The following is a 14,773-nucleotide window of genomic DNA, read 5'->3' on the forward strand; positions in this document are numbered from 1 at the left end:
TGACAGACAGGGTATGGATAAACCCTAGATGGACTGACTTCTTACATCTATGAGATGATTGTTATTAATTTGTAAAAACAAAGAAATTAATAAGAGGTATTCGAGAATATTTTAACTTAATTTTAAATGCAATATCAATTTTATTGAGGAAATGTATGTTTAGTTTAGTGATTATTGTACTTCTGTGCCCAAGATAAGCGGTGTCAATCTGAGAAGGATCAAATAATGACTGAGACTTTCATCAGATGGAGAAATAAAGCCATTAGCCTCTTGTAATAGATGTATGTAAATATACCTTCGTTCATGAATAAAGATGAGTCACAAGTCAAAAGATAAAGTCATACTTATATATTCAAACCAGCCAATTGTTGATAATATGTGTTACCACGATAATGATTACAAAAAGTTTCTGGTAGGCTGTCAATTGAAAATCCTAACAGTCCACAGCCTTCTATGCGTAAGAGTACTCAACATATATATAGGAGATGAACGAATTAAAAATGGTATCAACGAAGTCAAGACTATCTGTGAGGAGCTAATGACTTCGTTGTGAAGTGATTGATATTGGGTAGGAAATGATCAACCTCACAGTTTCATGTTGATCTGCTTATTCTTTCAGAATATTCGTGTTCTACAGCAGAGGTTGGGTGACATGAAGAAGACTTTACAGCGTGAGCTGAGGCTTCCTGCACAAAGTGTGGACAGCTCAAATGCCTCAGAGTCAGATTCATTCAGCCCAGCAGCAGTACTGACACCAAGCTCCAGCAGACATCTTCAACAGAAGCAGCACCACCAGGCAGTTACCAATCATCGAATGACAACTGATGATGATGATGATGTAAACTTCAAGTACCTGAAACACGTTCTTATCAAGTTTTTAACAAGCAGGGAGTATGAGGTATGCATAAGCTCTAGTTTTATATCAGAGAGAGTTACACGTCTCATAATAATAGAAATGCATTGTTGAAAATCACGACATGTCACTAGAAGTATAGAGACAGATTAAGAAAAAACATATTTGATATTAGAGAAGAAAAATTCGCTCCAGTGCTTGGTATCAACCCGGGTCCTTGGTTCTATGTACCAAGCGCTCTCACCATTGAACTATGCCGAAGTCCAATTCACAGCACCGGATCGAACTCCACTCCTACTGTGGATTGGACTTCGGCGTAGCTCAATGTTGAGAGCACTTGGTATGTAGAACCAAGGAGCCGGGTTTGATCCACAGTGGTGGAGCGAATTTTTCTCCTCTAATAATAATTGTTACCACAACAGATATATTCTATAGGACCTAAAAAAATAATAATCTTTACGTAGATTCTTCTAGCAACAGCATATAATTCTGTACAGATTACTGTGCATATTACTATGGAATCCCGGTCACCAAGTCGCTCAACTGAAAGCACTCCTTGTATAATGGCAATTGACAATATAAAATATCAACATACATGCCCAATTTGGAGTCAGGCCACAAAGGGAAAAACACTGGAGGAGTGGGGTTTGATCCAGTGCTGTGGATTGGACTTCGGCATAGCTCAATGATGAGAGCGCTTGGTACATAGAACCAAGGACCTGAGTTCGATCCCCAGTGCCAAAGCGAATTTTTCTCCTCTAATATTAATTGTTACCACAACAGATATATTCTGTGGGACCAAAAAATAATAATCTTTACGTAAAAGCATATTTGCCAAGTTCATTACTTTGTACAAGCAGACGAACTACATATCAACACAGACATGGAAATTCTATACATCCAACCAAAAAGCCAGAAACTATACACACTAGAACAATATGAAATATACAGACACACGAAAACACACCCCAACGAAATTCTCAATACATAACTCAATTTCAGAACACACACACTCTTTGACTCTACATTATACCACACGAACACACCCTCACAGGAAACAAAACAAGAGGCACCAAGACCAACAACGACCAGTTCTGAGGATGACCCATAAATAGATCGAAACATGTAAACAAGGTACGTTAGAATTTAACACAAGAAAGTCTTATCATACATATTCCGAAGTGATAAAGTGTTAAAAGTTGTGTAATCAAGATGTATATATCTTATATATAAAAGTCATTGTGGCTATGTATGTATGCACTCTATACAAATCTACATGCTTTGACTGATATTTGCCAAAGTTTTTACATTTAACCTTCATAACCAGGAGAAGAACATAATTAGACTACATTAAAATTGGACAGATGGACGTTAAATTATTGAAAACAATAAAAATTAGAAAGAAATGTGTTCAAGCATGCATGTATAATATAAGTTGGACGTCATCCAATCACTAATCAGAAGCATGATGATGCGCATCTTTTGTTTGAACTCTTTCTCTGTTGCAAATGTGGCCATATTGCTATTGAAATATTAAATAAAATACCATTAAATTAAAATTACGTAAATGAGGGACGATCTCTTGATTGATTGTGTCATGTGGCATGACTATACAATATAATATGGCATAAAATACATTTTTGGTTAATATTTAAAATTCAAAATCAAATATAATAGACAGCAAACATGAAAGCATTCATAACACGTAAATTCAACCACTTCAGTGCATAGATCTCTGTAGCATAGTGGTAAAGACAAAGGCTTTGGTGTAGATGAATACAGGTTCGAACCCCAAGTAAACTGATTTTTTTTATTATTTTTATAATTTATTTTCATTATTTTAGATACATTATTTTATTTTAACCCAATGTAACGGGGGTTTTATTACATAAATAATATATCCATAGTATTTTATTTATGCTGTCTCAAACAAAGTTACCATACAATTAGGTGAATGTACATATGTAAGCTCACTGAAAATAACAGTGTATTCATCTAAAATACAGTATATGTCTTTGAAAATGTTGTTCATGTCCGAATATGTGTTATTGCTAAATTATATCTCTATTATCATGTCGTGAATGTACAGTAGTAAGTGTATGTTAAGCCTACAGGAAAGAACAGTCTGTTAATTTTTAAAATATGCTTCTCTCAAAATATTATTTTTCAATTCCAAAAATGATTTATTGCGAGATTATATTGTATTCTGTACATAAAATAAAAATGACATAATTAATATGCAGTATTATGTATTTGCAAGACGTCATTTTTCAAGTCACATTTAAGAAACCGGGTATGACATAAGCAGGCGTAAAGTGGACAAGGGATACAAAATTCTCCAATCCTACTATATATATTTTTTATTTACATCTTGATTCTTTGATACGACCGATAAAGAGGAAAATTTTAACTCACCATGATACCTGAAGGGGTTCAGACTGGGAAGAAGAGAATTCCCTATTTATTGCCAACTGTCTTTAACCCCTTTCCACATACTGGGACAGATAATGGCACATACCGGTTTTATATTCATATAACTCATAATATAAGCATATAATATTTCAAACTGCATACTGGGACAGATATGGCACATTGTCAATAACTGGATTTGACCATATGTGGCATCATTTGAGAAAGAGAGAACTACTTAAGTTATTTGAATATTAAACCAGTGTGTGCAAAACTGTCCTATGCAGTAAGGGGTTAAACATCAAGCAAAAGCACACATAGATAGGAAATTACATTAAATTTGTGTCGGATAGCTTTAGATCATTGTAGAACATTGAGTCTATGCTAAACGGATGTAAAGGGACTGAGGGAATTTTTTATTTAGCTAAATTACAAGACAAAGCTAATTAAAACAGTAAAGCACATGATGACATCTTTTCTTTTCGGTGCCTGATCTTCAGCTGTTTTAAATTGTGTTAATCTTGGCAGGCATTTTGGCTAAGAAGGTCATTAATACATGTAAGTAACACTATATAAAGATTCATCTTTAAGGACGAGGAAAGCTTAGTAAAGACAGTAATTCATTTTGGTTTTCTATAGTTGAGTTACCAAGATCTTCTTAAGTCACAAGCAAAAAAAGAAAACCCGGGCAATGCCAGGTGCTTTTATTTAGTCTGTAATAAAATTGTTAGTGATCCAAAATATATATGGACTTCAGTGGATAAACCATTTGGTTAGTTTCAGTGACCAGTGATCCATATTTTCTGTAACCTTTTATCTTTCTGAGAATATTGGTAACTATATTAATTGTCTGTACCTTATGTCTCTCATCCTTATAATAACCAAGTGATATCTTTAGAGTCAAGTTTGCAGCTCCCTTTTTGTATTTAATATCTATTATCGAATTGCCATATTGATTCACCAGAAATCTTTCGTACTGCAATTATTTTATAAGACATTTTATACTTACTGCTGCTGTTTCTTTAATGTTAGGCTCAGCACTTAACAAGAGCTGTTGCAACACTTCTGAGGTTCTCGCCAGAAGAAGAGCGGCTTCTACGAGAAACATTGGAATGGAAGATGTCTTGGTTTGGGACTAGACCAAGCTTAGGGTTTGGTCAAACAGCTAAAACCATTCCTCCTAGCTGATAATGCCACTTCATTCCACACCACAGTTATCACTAAGTCATAAGTGTTGAAATGATTGGCTGCTAGTCAGCCAAGTGGAACTTGTTCCTTTATTGGTAACCCTTCCATGTTGTCTGATTTTGAAGTATATGATACGAAATAAACGTTGTTACAGACTTGTTGTTCGAGTGCTGTAAATATCAAAAGACACAACTTTAGCAGCTGATATGCAGTGCTAGTTACACAAGAGAAAATTTCACTGGACTGGGTGATACAAGACTGCTTCTTTCTAATGTCAAAAGTGGCATGTTCACACCCTTTGCATGCTTCATGCACGCAATTGTAAATTAAAATAAAATTATTATTATTGTTTGTTGTCTTAGTTTATAGCTCATGTATAATAAAAAAAAAACAGGTGTAGTGGACCATTTAGAAGACAAGAATTATTTTACACATAAAAAGCATTGAAACTTGAAAATAAACTGTTTTTATATGAGACTCTAAGCAGAGAAATATGGATTTGTTTGAAAGATTGTAAATGTACGCTTTGAAAAAATTGTATGTAGATATTTTGAGATGAAAATTTCCTTGTTCACATATGTAATTATTATACTGTATATTTCTTTTAGGATTGAATTATGGGCATTTTTACATTTTTGTACAGGTTCTTTCATAGCCAATTTTTTTTTCTGTGAAATGACAGGATACTTAACTTGCCATTACTCACCCTGACTCTACTAGTATAACTCATAGATTCACTAGTGTCGACAAGTGTAGACCACTTAGTTCGTAAGAGACTATCCAGAATGCACTATAGGCAATGGGGATGATGATGATGATGATGATTTTTGGAATGTCACAGAGGAACCGGAGTTCCCAGAGAAAACCCCTGTGTTGTCTAGACAATGGACTTGCCCAACACAAATTATAAATTCAGGGTGGATTGACGGGGACTTGAACCCAGGTCCCTTGGTTTATAAGCCCAGCCACCATGGCGGTTGTGTAGTGTGCACAGTAAAAATGTTTCACCATAAACACCTGTTTGTTAGTAAATGATTGCAATGTTCAAATGTTTATTTTCCACCTTTCTTATCTTCGTTGTTAGTAAATTAATGATTCCCAAGCTCAGTTGTTTATTCTCCAGCTTTCTTAGCTTCTTAATTACAAAACTATGTGACATTTTATATGACTATGTATTATGACTATGATATGCACTCCTGACATTAAAATCTTCCTTCATTTATAAATTTTAAAGAATCTTTGCCTCAGTTTTAATATTATTCTGCGTTGAAATCTTGTCACAGATGGGACCAAAAATGAACATGAAGCATGACACGGTACCGTCAACCAGTCTGGAGTCGGACACTATGCATACATTAAGAAAAGATGATTTTATGTCATAATTGTTGTTAGCAATTATAATAAAAAATCAGTAAATAGTACGAATGTTAGTTATAAGATTTACAAACAATTGAATTTTTAAACGATTAAATTAATAGAAAATGTCGAAACAATATAGTGAACAATTTTTGGCAGGAAAATGTTTGTCTAACTTTTGTCAAAAAAAATCTTCCATAATAACGCAATTGTATTGAAGAATATATTAAAATATTTAGAATTTTATCGTGAACATGGAGAAATAGTTACGAATGTTCGAAATAATGAGATTTTTTAAAAATCCCTTGTGTCGGACACACAGTCGAGATATTCCTTTTGAATTCAGACACACTGCTTCAGCTGTTAGAACTTGGTAGTACCTACGTAAATTTGTATCTTTGCGCAATAATTACTTGTAATTCTGATAAAATACATCACTGACAATGGTGTTACTGGTAGACATTATGTTACTCATGTAGACAAGTTGTTACCAGTTGAGAGGCTGAAAATAAGTTGTGCTAGGTATCTTCAGAAGAACAATAGATTCAGATGGTCGGATTTGGAGAATAAATGAATTATTGATTATGACCAAATTGAAAGAAAATTCGTTCCACCAATATTTTTCATTTTTGCAGGTTCTAAGTATACCAGCAACCAGGCGAGAGGCTTAAGTTTCAGAGTAGGATTCCAAGGATACAACCTGAAATAATGAGTTTTAGGGTTAAAATTTGTAATTTTTACATCCTGTTTCATACTAGTTGTGTTTTCGTCCTCATTTATTTATTAGTTGTTAAAAAAAGTTTCAAAGTATTGAATTAATACAAGTTAATTCTTACTAATATTTTCTCCCATCCAAATTCAGTCTTTCTTCCTATGAAAAAATCGTTCCTGTATTCAATGGTGTGTCCGAAATCAGACAGTAATGCATGGTTTCGTCATTTCTGTGATAAATATATGAGTGTCCAACTCCAGACCATTTTCATGGGTTGAGTCGGACACCTACAAATAATTTTTTTCAGGTGCTACCATGCATTTTAGTGGATTAACAAGTATATCAGCATATAAAAGAAAGTGCATTTAATACGATGGTGTGGAGTAGTCACCTAAATACATAATGCCGAAAGTATTCGACTCCAGACTGGTTGACGATATGAAGTTTTATTAAAGTTCTGTGAAGTACTTGGTAAAATAAATTCAAAACACTTTCAGACTGATACAAGTGGAGTTGTACTTCACCATGACCTGCATAAAATAAGAATAATTACATTTACATGCAAAATATAAATTATTAATTATTGTCACAGGTGGGACATTGTGAATTATTCAGTTTATCCTCTCTCATATATGTCCAGAGGTCCACTGAACTTATAGAAAATGCAATTTTTCACATAGCTATTTCATTACTGGTTGGGGAAGGACACGCACAATTTGTTCATATCTACATAATATGACACATCAGATTCACATGCACATTATTTTCACATCACCATCCTCATCTACATTACTTTGGCAGATAGCTGCATACTTATGCTTTGATATAGTCCTTCTAGTGTCACTATTAAATTCCATTAGCACCAATGATTCTGCGTTAATTTCATGAGTTGCTAATGCTTTTGTTCCTATAATATGTTCTTGCAGTTTTCTTCAGTCGTCATTTTCACATTTATTTTGTCAGTATCAGAGTCAGAATAGAGCTTAAATATCTCGTATTTCACTAGTTCTAATAGATATGTAAAACCAATAATTAAGTTGCCAGCATCATAGTCCTTGAAATAATGCTTTGACTGCAGTCAGATCAGTCATACACTTTTCATTTTCTGAATCACAGCAAACAATCTTTAAAAGTTCTATACTATTAGAAGCAAAGTGCGGTACTTTCTTGTTGATGACAACTATTAAGAAGCTAAAAACAATCATGTGACGATTCTGTAGTAAACTATTCTCTTGTCAGTTTTAGAATGTTCACAGACATTTTTGATGCCAGGGGCTTGCCGATTGATATGATCTTGAGCATAAAACTCCTGTAATTATATCTTCATATAATGAGCGAATATACTTTCTTGGTCCTCTCATTTGTCAATTTTTTTAGTAGGTTATTTAACAATGCTGTATCAACTACGAGGTTATTTAGTGTCAATGAGATTGGTGATAGCGATATGGGAGTTGGTGAGATGAGGCCAAGGATTCGCCATAGATTACCTGGCATTCACCTTATGGTTGGGGAAAACCTCGGAAAAAACCCAACCAGGTAATCAGCTCAAGCAGGGATCGAACCTGCGCTCAAGCGCAACTTCAGATCAGCAGGCAAGCGCCTTAACCGACTGAGCCACGCTGGTGACTTCTCATTTGTCAGTAATAGGTATATATTCTAACATAAGCTTCTTTAAAACAGCAAATTTTTTGCTCAGAATATGAGAAAGAATTTTCTTAACACTACAAATGTCTGTATGGTTCTAATTTGGAACAAAAGCAGACTTGTTTGTTTTCACTATTATCCTTCATCTTTTGCTGATACAGTATTTTCTTTTCTTTTCAGTTCCTTTACTTCTGTTTTCTTTAAATGCACTGCTTGATTCTCATACTTTTCTTCTCATATTGTCCTGCCATCTTCTGTCCTCCCTTTCCATTTCTTTATGGTTTCCATACTTCCTTTTATCTCCTTTGAGTAAATTCTGCATTCTGTCAGCTGATGTCATTTTACCCATGTGTGGAAAGAGATGTCTCCATAAAATCTGTCACGGGTGTGACATGACACATAATAAATACGATAAATCTCGGAAACCTCTTTGTGTACCAATCTGAAACACTAGATTCATAATGTTAATGAGGACAAGTTTATTTATGCATAACTTCAACTTTCACCTCCAGCTTTGTTTTTTATAGAAACAAACTTTTCAAGTTATTTTGTAACAGTCAGACAGTGAAACAAACACTATAATATGCACTAATTTTAGGAAATATGGCTACCTTTCAGAACGAAATATTATTATGACTGCAACAGTGGACTATCTTGTTTCATTCAGGACAATAAAATTGCGTGGGGATATAGTAATGCTAACTTACAGTACAAAATCTAGTTCAGGCCTACAAGCTTCCACTACTCTCTATTAACTATAATTTCTTGCTAAATGGTGAACAGATGTCCATATTTCTTCTTTCACAGATTACTTCAATGTTTTCTCTTGAAAAACCTTCAAAATTCGATATAAGATGTCTGAAGATTTTGGGGTTAGCCTCACGTTGTTATGGAATGGCCCATATGAAACCTTCACTACTTGTTTTATCATTTTTTTTTATATCGATTGTATCACAGCTTGTTCCCATTTCCATATTTTCATAAAATTATAAATGTCACATATAGATATTGTCACATGTGATACATACTTATTTTATTCCAGCATTTATTTTCTATAAAGTTGCAATTTATTAACTGAAATCTCGTTACTAAAAGAATGCTTTAACAATAAAGATGGATAAAATTTTACTTTAATCAAGTAGCAAATATTTGATTTTAAAAAAGTAGGAAGACCATATGGTTTCTTTGTCAGTGCTGGAAAAAATATTGTATGACACAAGTGAATCAAGACTTTATATCCATTCATGGAAATTACTTGTCTATATAACTTGTGTGCCAAACATTCCACTCGTGGATAAAGTATGTCTCGATTCACTAGTTCCATAAATAATATTTCATCCTCAAAATACTTCTTTTCAATCGCAGCTTTGCCCACTTTAATCAGAAACATCCATATGTGTTTAAATACTGAATTTTATTAGTATATTATATAGATTACTATCCTTACTTTTATTTAAAATTACTGCATTTCTACTTCTCTTTGAAGCTGTTACTTTTATTTTGTATTTCGTATGAATGTTTATTGTTAAAGAACCCTTCTCAGTGATAAATCCTTAACATGATTTCCTTTGAAAGCAAAATAAAGGCATGAGCCTCATGCTACAGATTTATGGCACATAAAAGGACCCTGATCCTACAGAGAAGTCACAAAATAAAATTTGCAAAATGTACCTTGTCTACGAAGTTGTTTGCTTTGCATACACATGTCTTTGCAGACGAATTATCATGAAATTTCATAGACCCCTAAAAGTAGAAAATGTATGCAGAAGACAGTAGGCTGTATTGCATCACTATCTGTGTAAAGAATTTCGTTTTTAATAAAAGAGAGACAGACCTTCTGAAATGTTGTTGGTTGTATATAAAATATGATCTATTGAGAATGGAGTGAAAATAGAACATAAAGAAATGAGGACAGTAATTATATGAAAATAGTGTCAAGTATGTTTTTGATATTATCAGCAATGCTTGATTCCATATTTTGTTATCAACTGTAATGCAGTTTATTCCTTATATGTAAGAATATTATTGATGTAGTTCAGTGCACCTTAAAAGTGGCGACATGCAATATTATTTATTATGGAAGCATCAAAATTGATTTCTTTTATTTCTTCTGCATACGAAATAGACATTTTTAGCACTCTGTAGGAGAATATTTAGCAATTTTATAGGTACACAACAGAGATATATTTTGTTTCTTCCTTGGAATTTCAACCTGCATACATCATCGTCATATCTTTTTTATATCTTCTTCTTCCTGTCAGTTATTAGGCCTATTGTCATGTTACGATCTCATGACACCATTTATTTGGTCTTTCTAATGACCTCTTTCCAGTGAGTGTGTATTTTAACATTTGCTGAGGGATTCTAGATCTGTCCATTCAGAGTACTTACAGTACTCATCCCAATATTGCCTCTATATATATATATATATATTTTTTTTTTTGTGGGAAATCACGAAAAACGTTTTTAGGTCTAAAATTTCTTACCAGCTAGACAAGAGACATTATGAAAGCAAAGAGATTGGACGTATTTAGAAGAAAATGGGAGCATGAGAGTCTTTGATTTCAAAGCTGGAACTAATATTTTGTCGCAAATTCTGTTAACAAGAGTCAGTTTAATGCAAGATTTTAGTGGTTTAGAGAGTGTTCTGAAGCCAAATCATGACATTTGTATGTAGAGTTATAAATGAGGAATGCATGGACACTGGAAGCTCATTTTCGTTATCAGGTGGACAAGAAACGTTTTGAAAATGAGCTCCTCGTGTCATTGAGAAATTTGAAATGTACATAGTTGTGTCATCTTTTATGTTATAGTCGTAAACTTCCTTACCTTTTGTCATTCGCTGAAGGACAGTCAGTGTATTATTAATACAGTTCGAATTATTCTACATATACTATAATATATTAATTGTCCAAATTATTCTCCATATTTTATTGCTTTGGAATTTTCACCACAATGCATGCCTCATGAAAGTGTGATATATAATAATAATTCTTTATTCCAGAAGTGCATATGCACGTGACTTTTTACTAACAACAGAAAGGAACTAGGCCTACCAGACGAAATACAAGACAAAACAATTATCATTCTCATTTCTTCTGTTATAATATTAAATTATTAATCAATTTGTTTGTAAATATTTTTAGGGTATATTTCTACGTAGTATGGTAAATACAAGACTGAAAAATTCGTATGCATGATATTGTATAATATGATTTTGCTTGTGGGAAAAAAATATAAATCTTGGTATGGCAGAAATTAAATTTGGAGGGAACACATTTTTTGATGATCACACAAGTTCTGTGCAGGAAATAAAGCCATCATAACTAAAAATTTTAAAATATTATAAGGAAACTAATGTTCAGTCCTCATAATTCAATCCTGACAGTAACAACAATACTTATTTATTATTATCCATTTAGTTTTCAGTCTTTTATGAAGAAATTTTCGTAATTTCAATATGTTGATGCTCACAATGGTAAAAAAAAAAAAAACATAACACTATTTAATGGTATTAATGACAATATTTTGTTTGAACCAGGTAATTCTTGTGTATGGATATGGAACAAAATAAAAAGCAATCCTGTACAGATATTATGGAGAATTGTTCAGACATGAGGAAAAGTGTGTTTACTGCCACTGATGACTTCCTATGCAAGCACATTATATTGAGAAAAGCATAATAATATAACTATTAAGTTTCAAACATAAAAATATTTTCTCTTTTACTCACAGAGAGCTTCTGTTTATGAATATAAAGTAAAACCTATATGTAATTGGTCAGTTCTTAGTAATATGGTTTAAAAGTCTAATTTATAGGTCTGTTTTTATAAGAAATCTGTACAAAACAAATAACTAGTATGCAAGTATGTTTAAAAAAGTATTTCAAGCTCATATCAGTAGAATATTATTTAAATTTCAAGATGGGAGTATAGAATAATATCAAGTCATATAAGAATGTGTTTGAAAATTTGTGTAAGAACAGTCATAAAGATCACATAAGTTTTTGCGGTAATTGTTTTCGAACAGTACTCAAATTCATATAAAAAGAATATTGTACTACTTTTCCATACAACATATTTATATCTTGCTTTTATATACATTTAAAGGCTCTTCAAAGAAATTATACTTTTTTTGAAGGTGGAAAGTGACATCCAAACAATAATTTTACTGTAATTTCCTTACCTGTCATTGTAATTATTCAAGCAGTTCATACAGCAGAATATAGAGCATACAGTATATTAAGTGCAGTAGATTATAGGATGAAGACCATTTACAATGTCTGATTTATTGTTATTGACACAATTAAATGGTATAGAGATTCCATATTTCATTATGAAATGACACTTGCTTGTATTCTCGCCTGTGATATTAACAGATTAATTTATTATAAAAAATACATGCACCAAACGAAATGATATTCGGAAAATATAATGAATGGAAAAAGAGAACTGAAATCTATAAATGTACCAATTTAAAATTTATGTTATACTCAGACTAAAAAAAAGAAGGGCCCTGACAGTACAGTATTGATGAAGGTGTAAAAGTTCCAGAACTTGACTTCTTTACCCCTTTGGCGAGGTTTTTCTAAGTTATTGTGGAAACCTCCAATCAAGATCTCATTTCTGTGGAACAGAAGTATTTGCATTAGTTATCTTGCTAAGTGTGTTAAACAAAAGCAAGGTTTAGGTGTGTGGTTGCATTTGTCTCTTGAAAACTTTAAATTTTTTGTGTGGCTAATTTCAGTCATATTACTTATAATAGTTTAATCTAATTCATGTTTGCACATTAAACATATGAGATTAGATACTATGATATTTTCTATTGTTACACGTGAGATTGATGATGCTTATTGATAACAATGTAATGCCTGTCAGAGTCGTTCTAAAGCAATACTGTTATAATAAATTGGTGCTACATTCTCACCAAATTGAGGATTGAGGGACTGTTACCTATTTGCTTATTGTAGCATTAAACCACTCTCTTATGCATTTAATAGGACTGGAGAAGGTTAAAACAAGGGACATTGCCCAGGTCAATAGTCTTGTTTGTTACTCATTTACCTATTTTTACTCCCTTGCGTGCACATACAAATCTGTATGTGTGTGTGTGTGTGCATGTGTCTAAGTTGTAATCTGGTTAACTTGTCTCTTCTTGTCAGATTCACAAGAGTTAATATATTCCAATAATTAGATTCTATAGTGAAAAGAAGCTGGTGTGGTAGATTCTCCTCGGGTACTTTTCTTCCCAGTTATTCACATTTCCTCACCCCCTTGTAGTCATTCGTGATAGTTTTGTGACTGGCATGCTTGATACTGGATTCGATGAGGCAATAAAAATCCTTAGTATGAAGGGAAGTAAAACTAGGAAGCCCATGTCGTAAATTTACAGCATGTAAAAGAGCCCTGTCCCTGTTATTAAAGCGCTCTAGGGAACACTTGCAGGCTATGCATTGCTCATGTTAAAAATTAACTCTGAAGATAGCACAGTGGGTTAGTATGGGTGACAAAGTGCAGATGGGTTTGTCTGAGCTTTACCTATAATAATCCATTAGTCTGTACTCCACCACCAGTATCATCAGTAGACCATGGAACTGCATGCACTAAAAACCTGAAAATATGCATACTACTATGCAGCAAAAACTATTGAAATATATGTAGTAAAAATATACTTTATAGGTTTATTTGGTTTAATAATATGATATAAATGAAAATAATAATTTAAAGTAATAATTATCGTCAAGCAACCATAGTCTCAGATAAATCTTTATGAAATTGATTCTTTTTTTTTACCCAGAGCCTGAAAACATGTTAGGGATAAGACCCTGACTCTTCTCTTTACCAACAGTGAATGATTTGTGTACAGTACAAAAAAATTTCCAGTTACTGGCACATTTTTCCAAGTTCCTAGTCAATTTCTTCCCACTGCTTGGTTGTCTAGTAAAACTTGTTGAAATGAAAATTTAGACTCCACTTGACTTCATTGTCGCAGTTTTGTTTCTATGAAATCAGAGCACACTAGCAGCATTGTCATCGCAGCAGTTTCATGATCTCAACAACATTACATGACTATTATCATAGGTGTTTAAATACATTCATTTTTGTTTCTACGAAATCAGAATGACATCTAGGCAATGAGTATTTTCGCCCTGGCTATTGAAACCTTACACTGAACCAACATGGCTAATGTGTACACAGTGTTAAAGTGGAAAATGACAAAATTTATGCATTAGGGAGAAGTATCCATTGCCGTTGCAGCAATTTCATGTTCCCAACAGTAAACAGTAATGTTCCCAACCTATAACAGTAATTAACGAATTATTTGTTTTCTCACATAATTTTTATAGTTCTTGGAAATTTTTCTTATTTTTATCAGAGATGAATTTTGAAATTAGACAATAACATAGGTAAAACAAGGAAAGATGTGAATATATGCACTTAAATATGCAAAATAAAAATATATAGTACATGCGTTTAAAATGGAAAACCTTCGAAATATGCATTTATGCAAAATAAAGTTACCTACGTAAAGATTATTATTTTTTTGTTCCTACAGAATACATCTGTTATGGTAACAATTAATATTAGAGGAGAAAAATTCGCTCCAGCGCC

General features: G+C 32.9%; 1 protein-coding gene across 2 annotated transcripts in view; it reads left to right on the forward strand.

The window, feature by feature from the left end:
* LOC138694388 (golgin subfamily A member 1-like) overlaps nt 1–12,488 on the forward strand; it is a 128,505-nt gene extending 116,017 nt beyond the window's left edge. For both annotated transcript variants that reach the window (XM_069818075.1, XM_069818076.1), the window contains 2 exons: nt 620–898; nt 4,295–12,488. In XM_069818075.1, the coding sequence (XP_069674176.1) occupies nt 620–898; nt 4,295–4,450 (435 nt within the window). In that variant the 3' untranslated portion in view covers nt 4,451–12,488. The remainder of the gene's footprint in view (nt 1–619; nt 899–4,294) is intronic.
* Nucleotides 12,489–14,773: the final 2,285 nt, after the last annotated feature.

Source organism: Periplaneta americana, chromosome 2, assembly GCF_040183065.1.
Source record: "Periplaneta americana isolate PAMFEO1 chromosome 2, P.americana_PAMFEO1_priV1, whole genome shotgun sequence".
NCBI lineage: Eukaryota > Metazoa > Arthropoda > Insecta > Blattodea > Blattidae > Periplaneta > Periplaneta americana.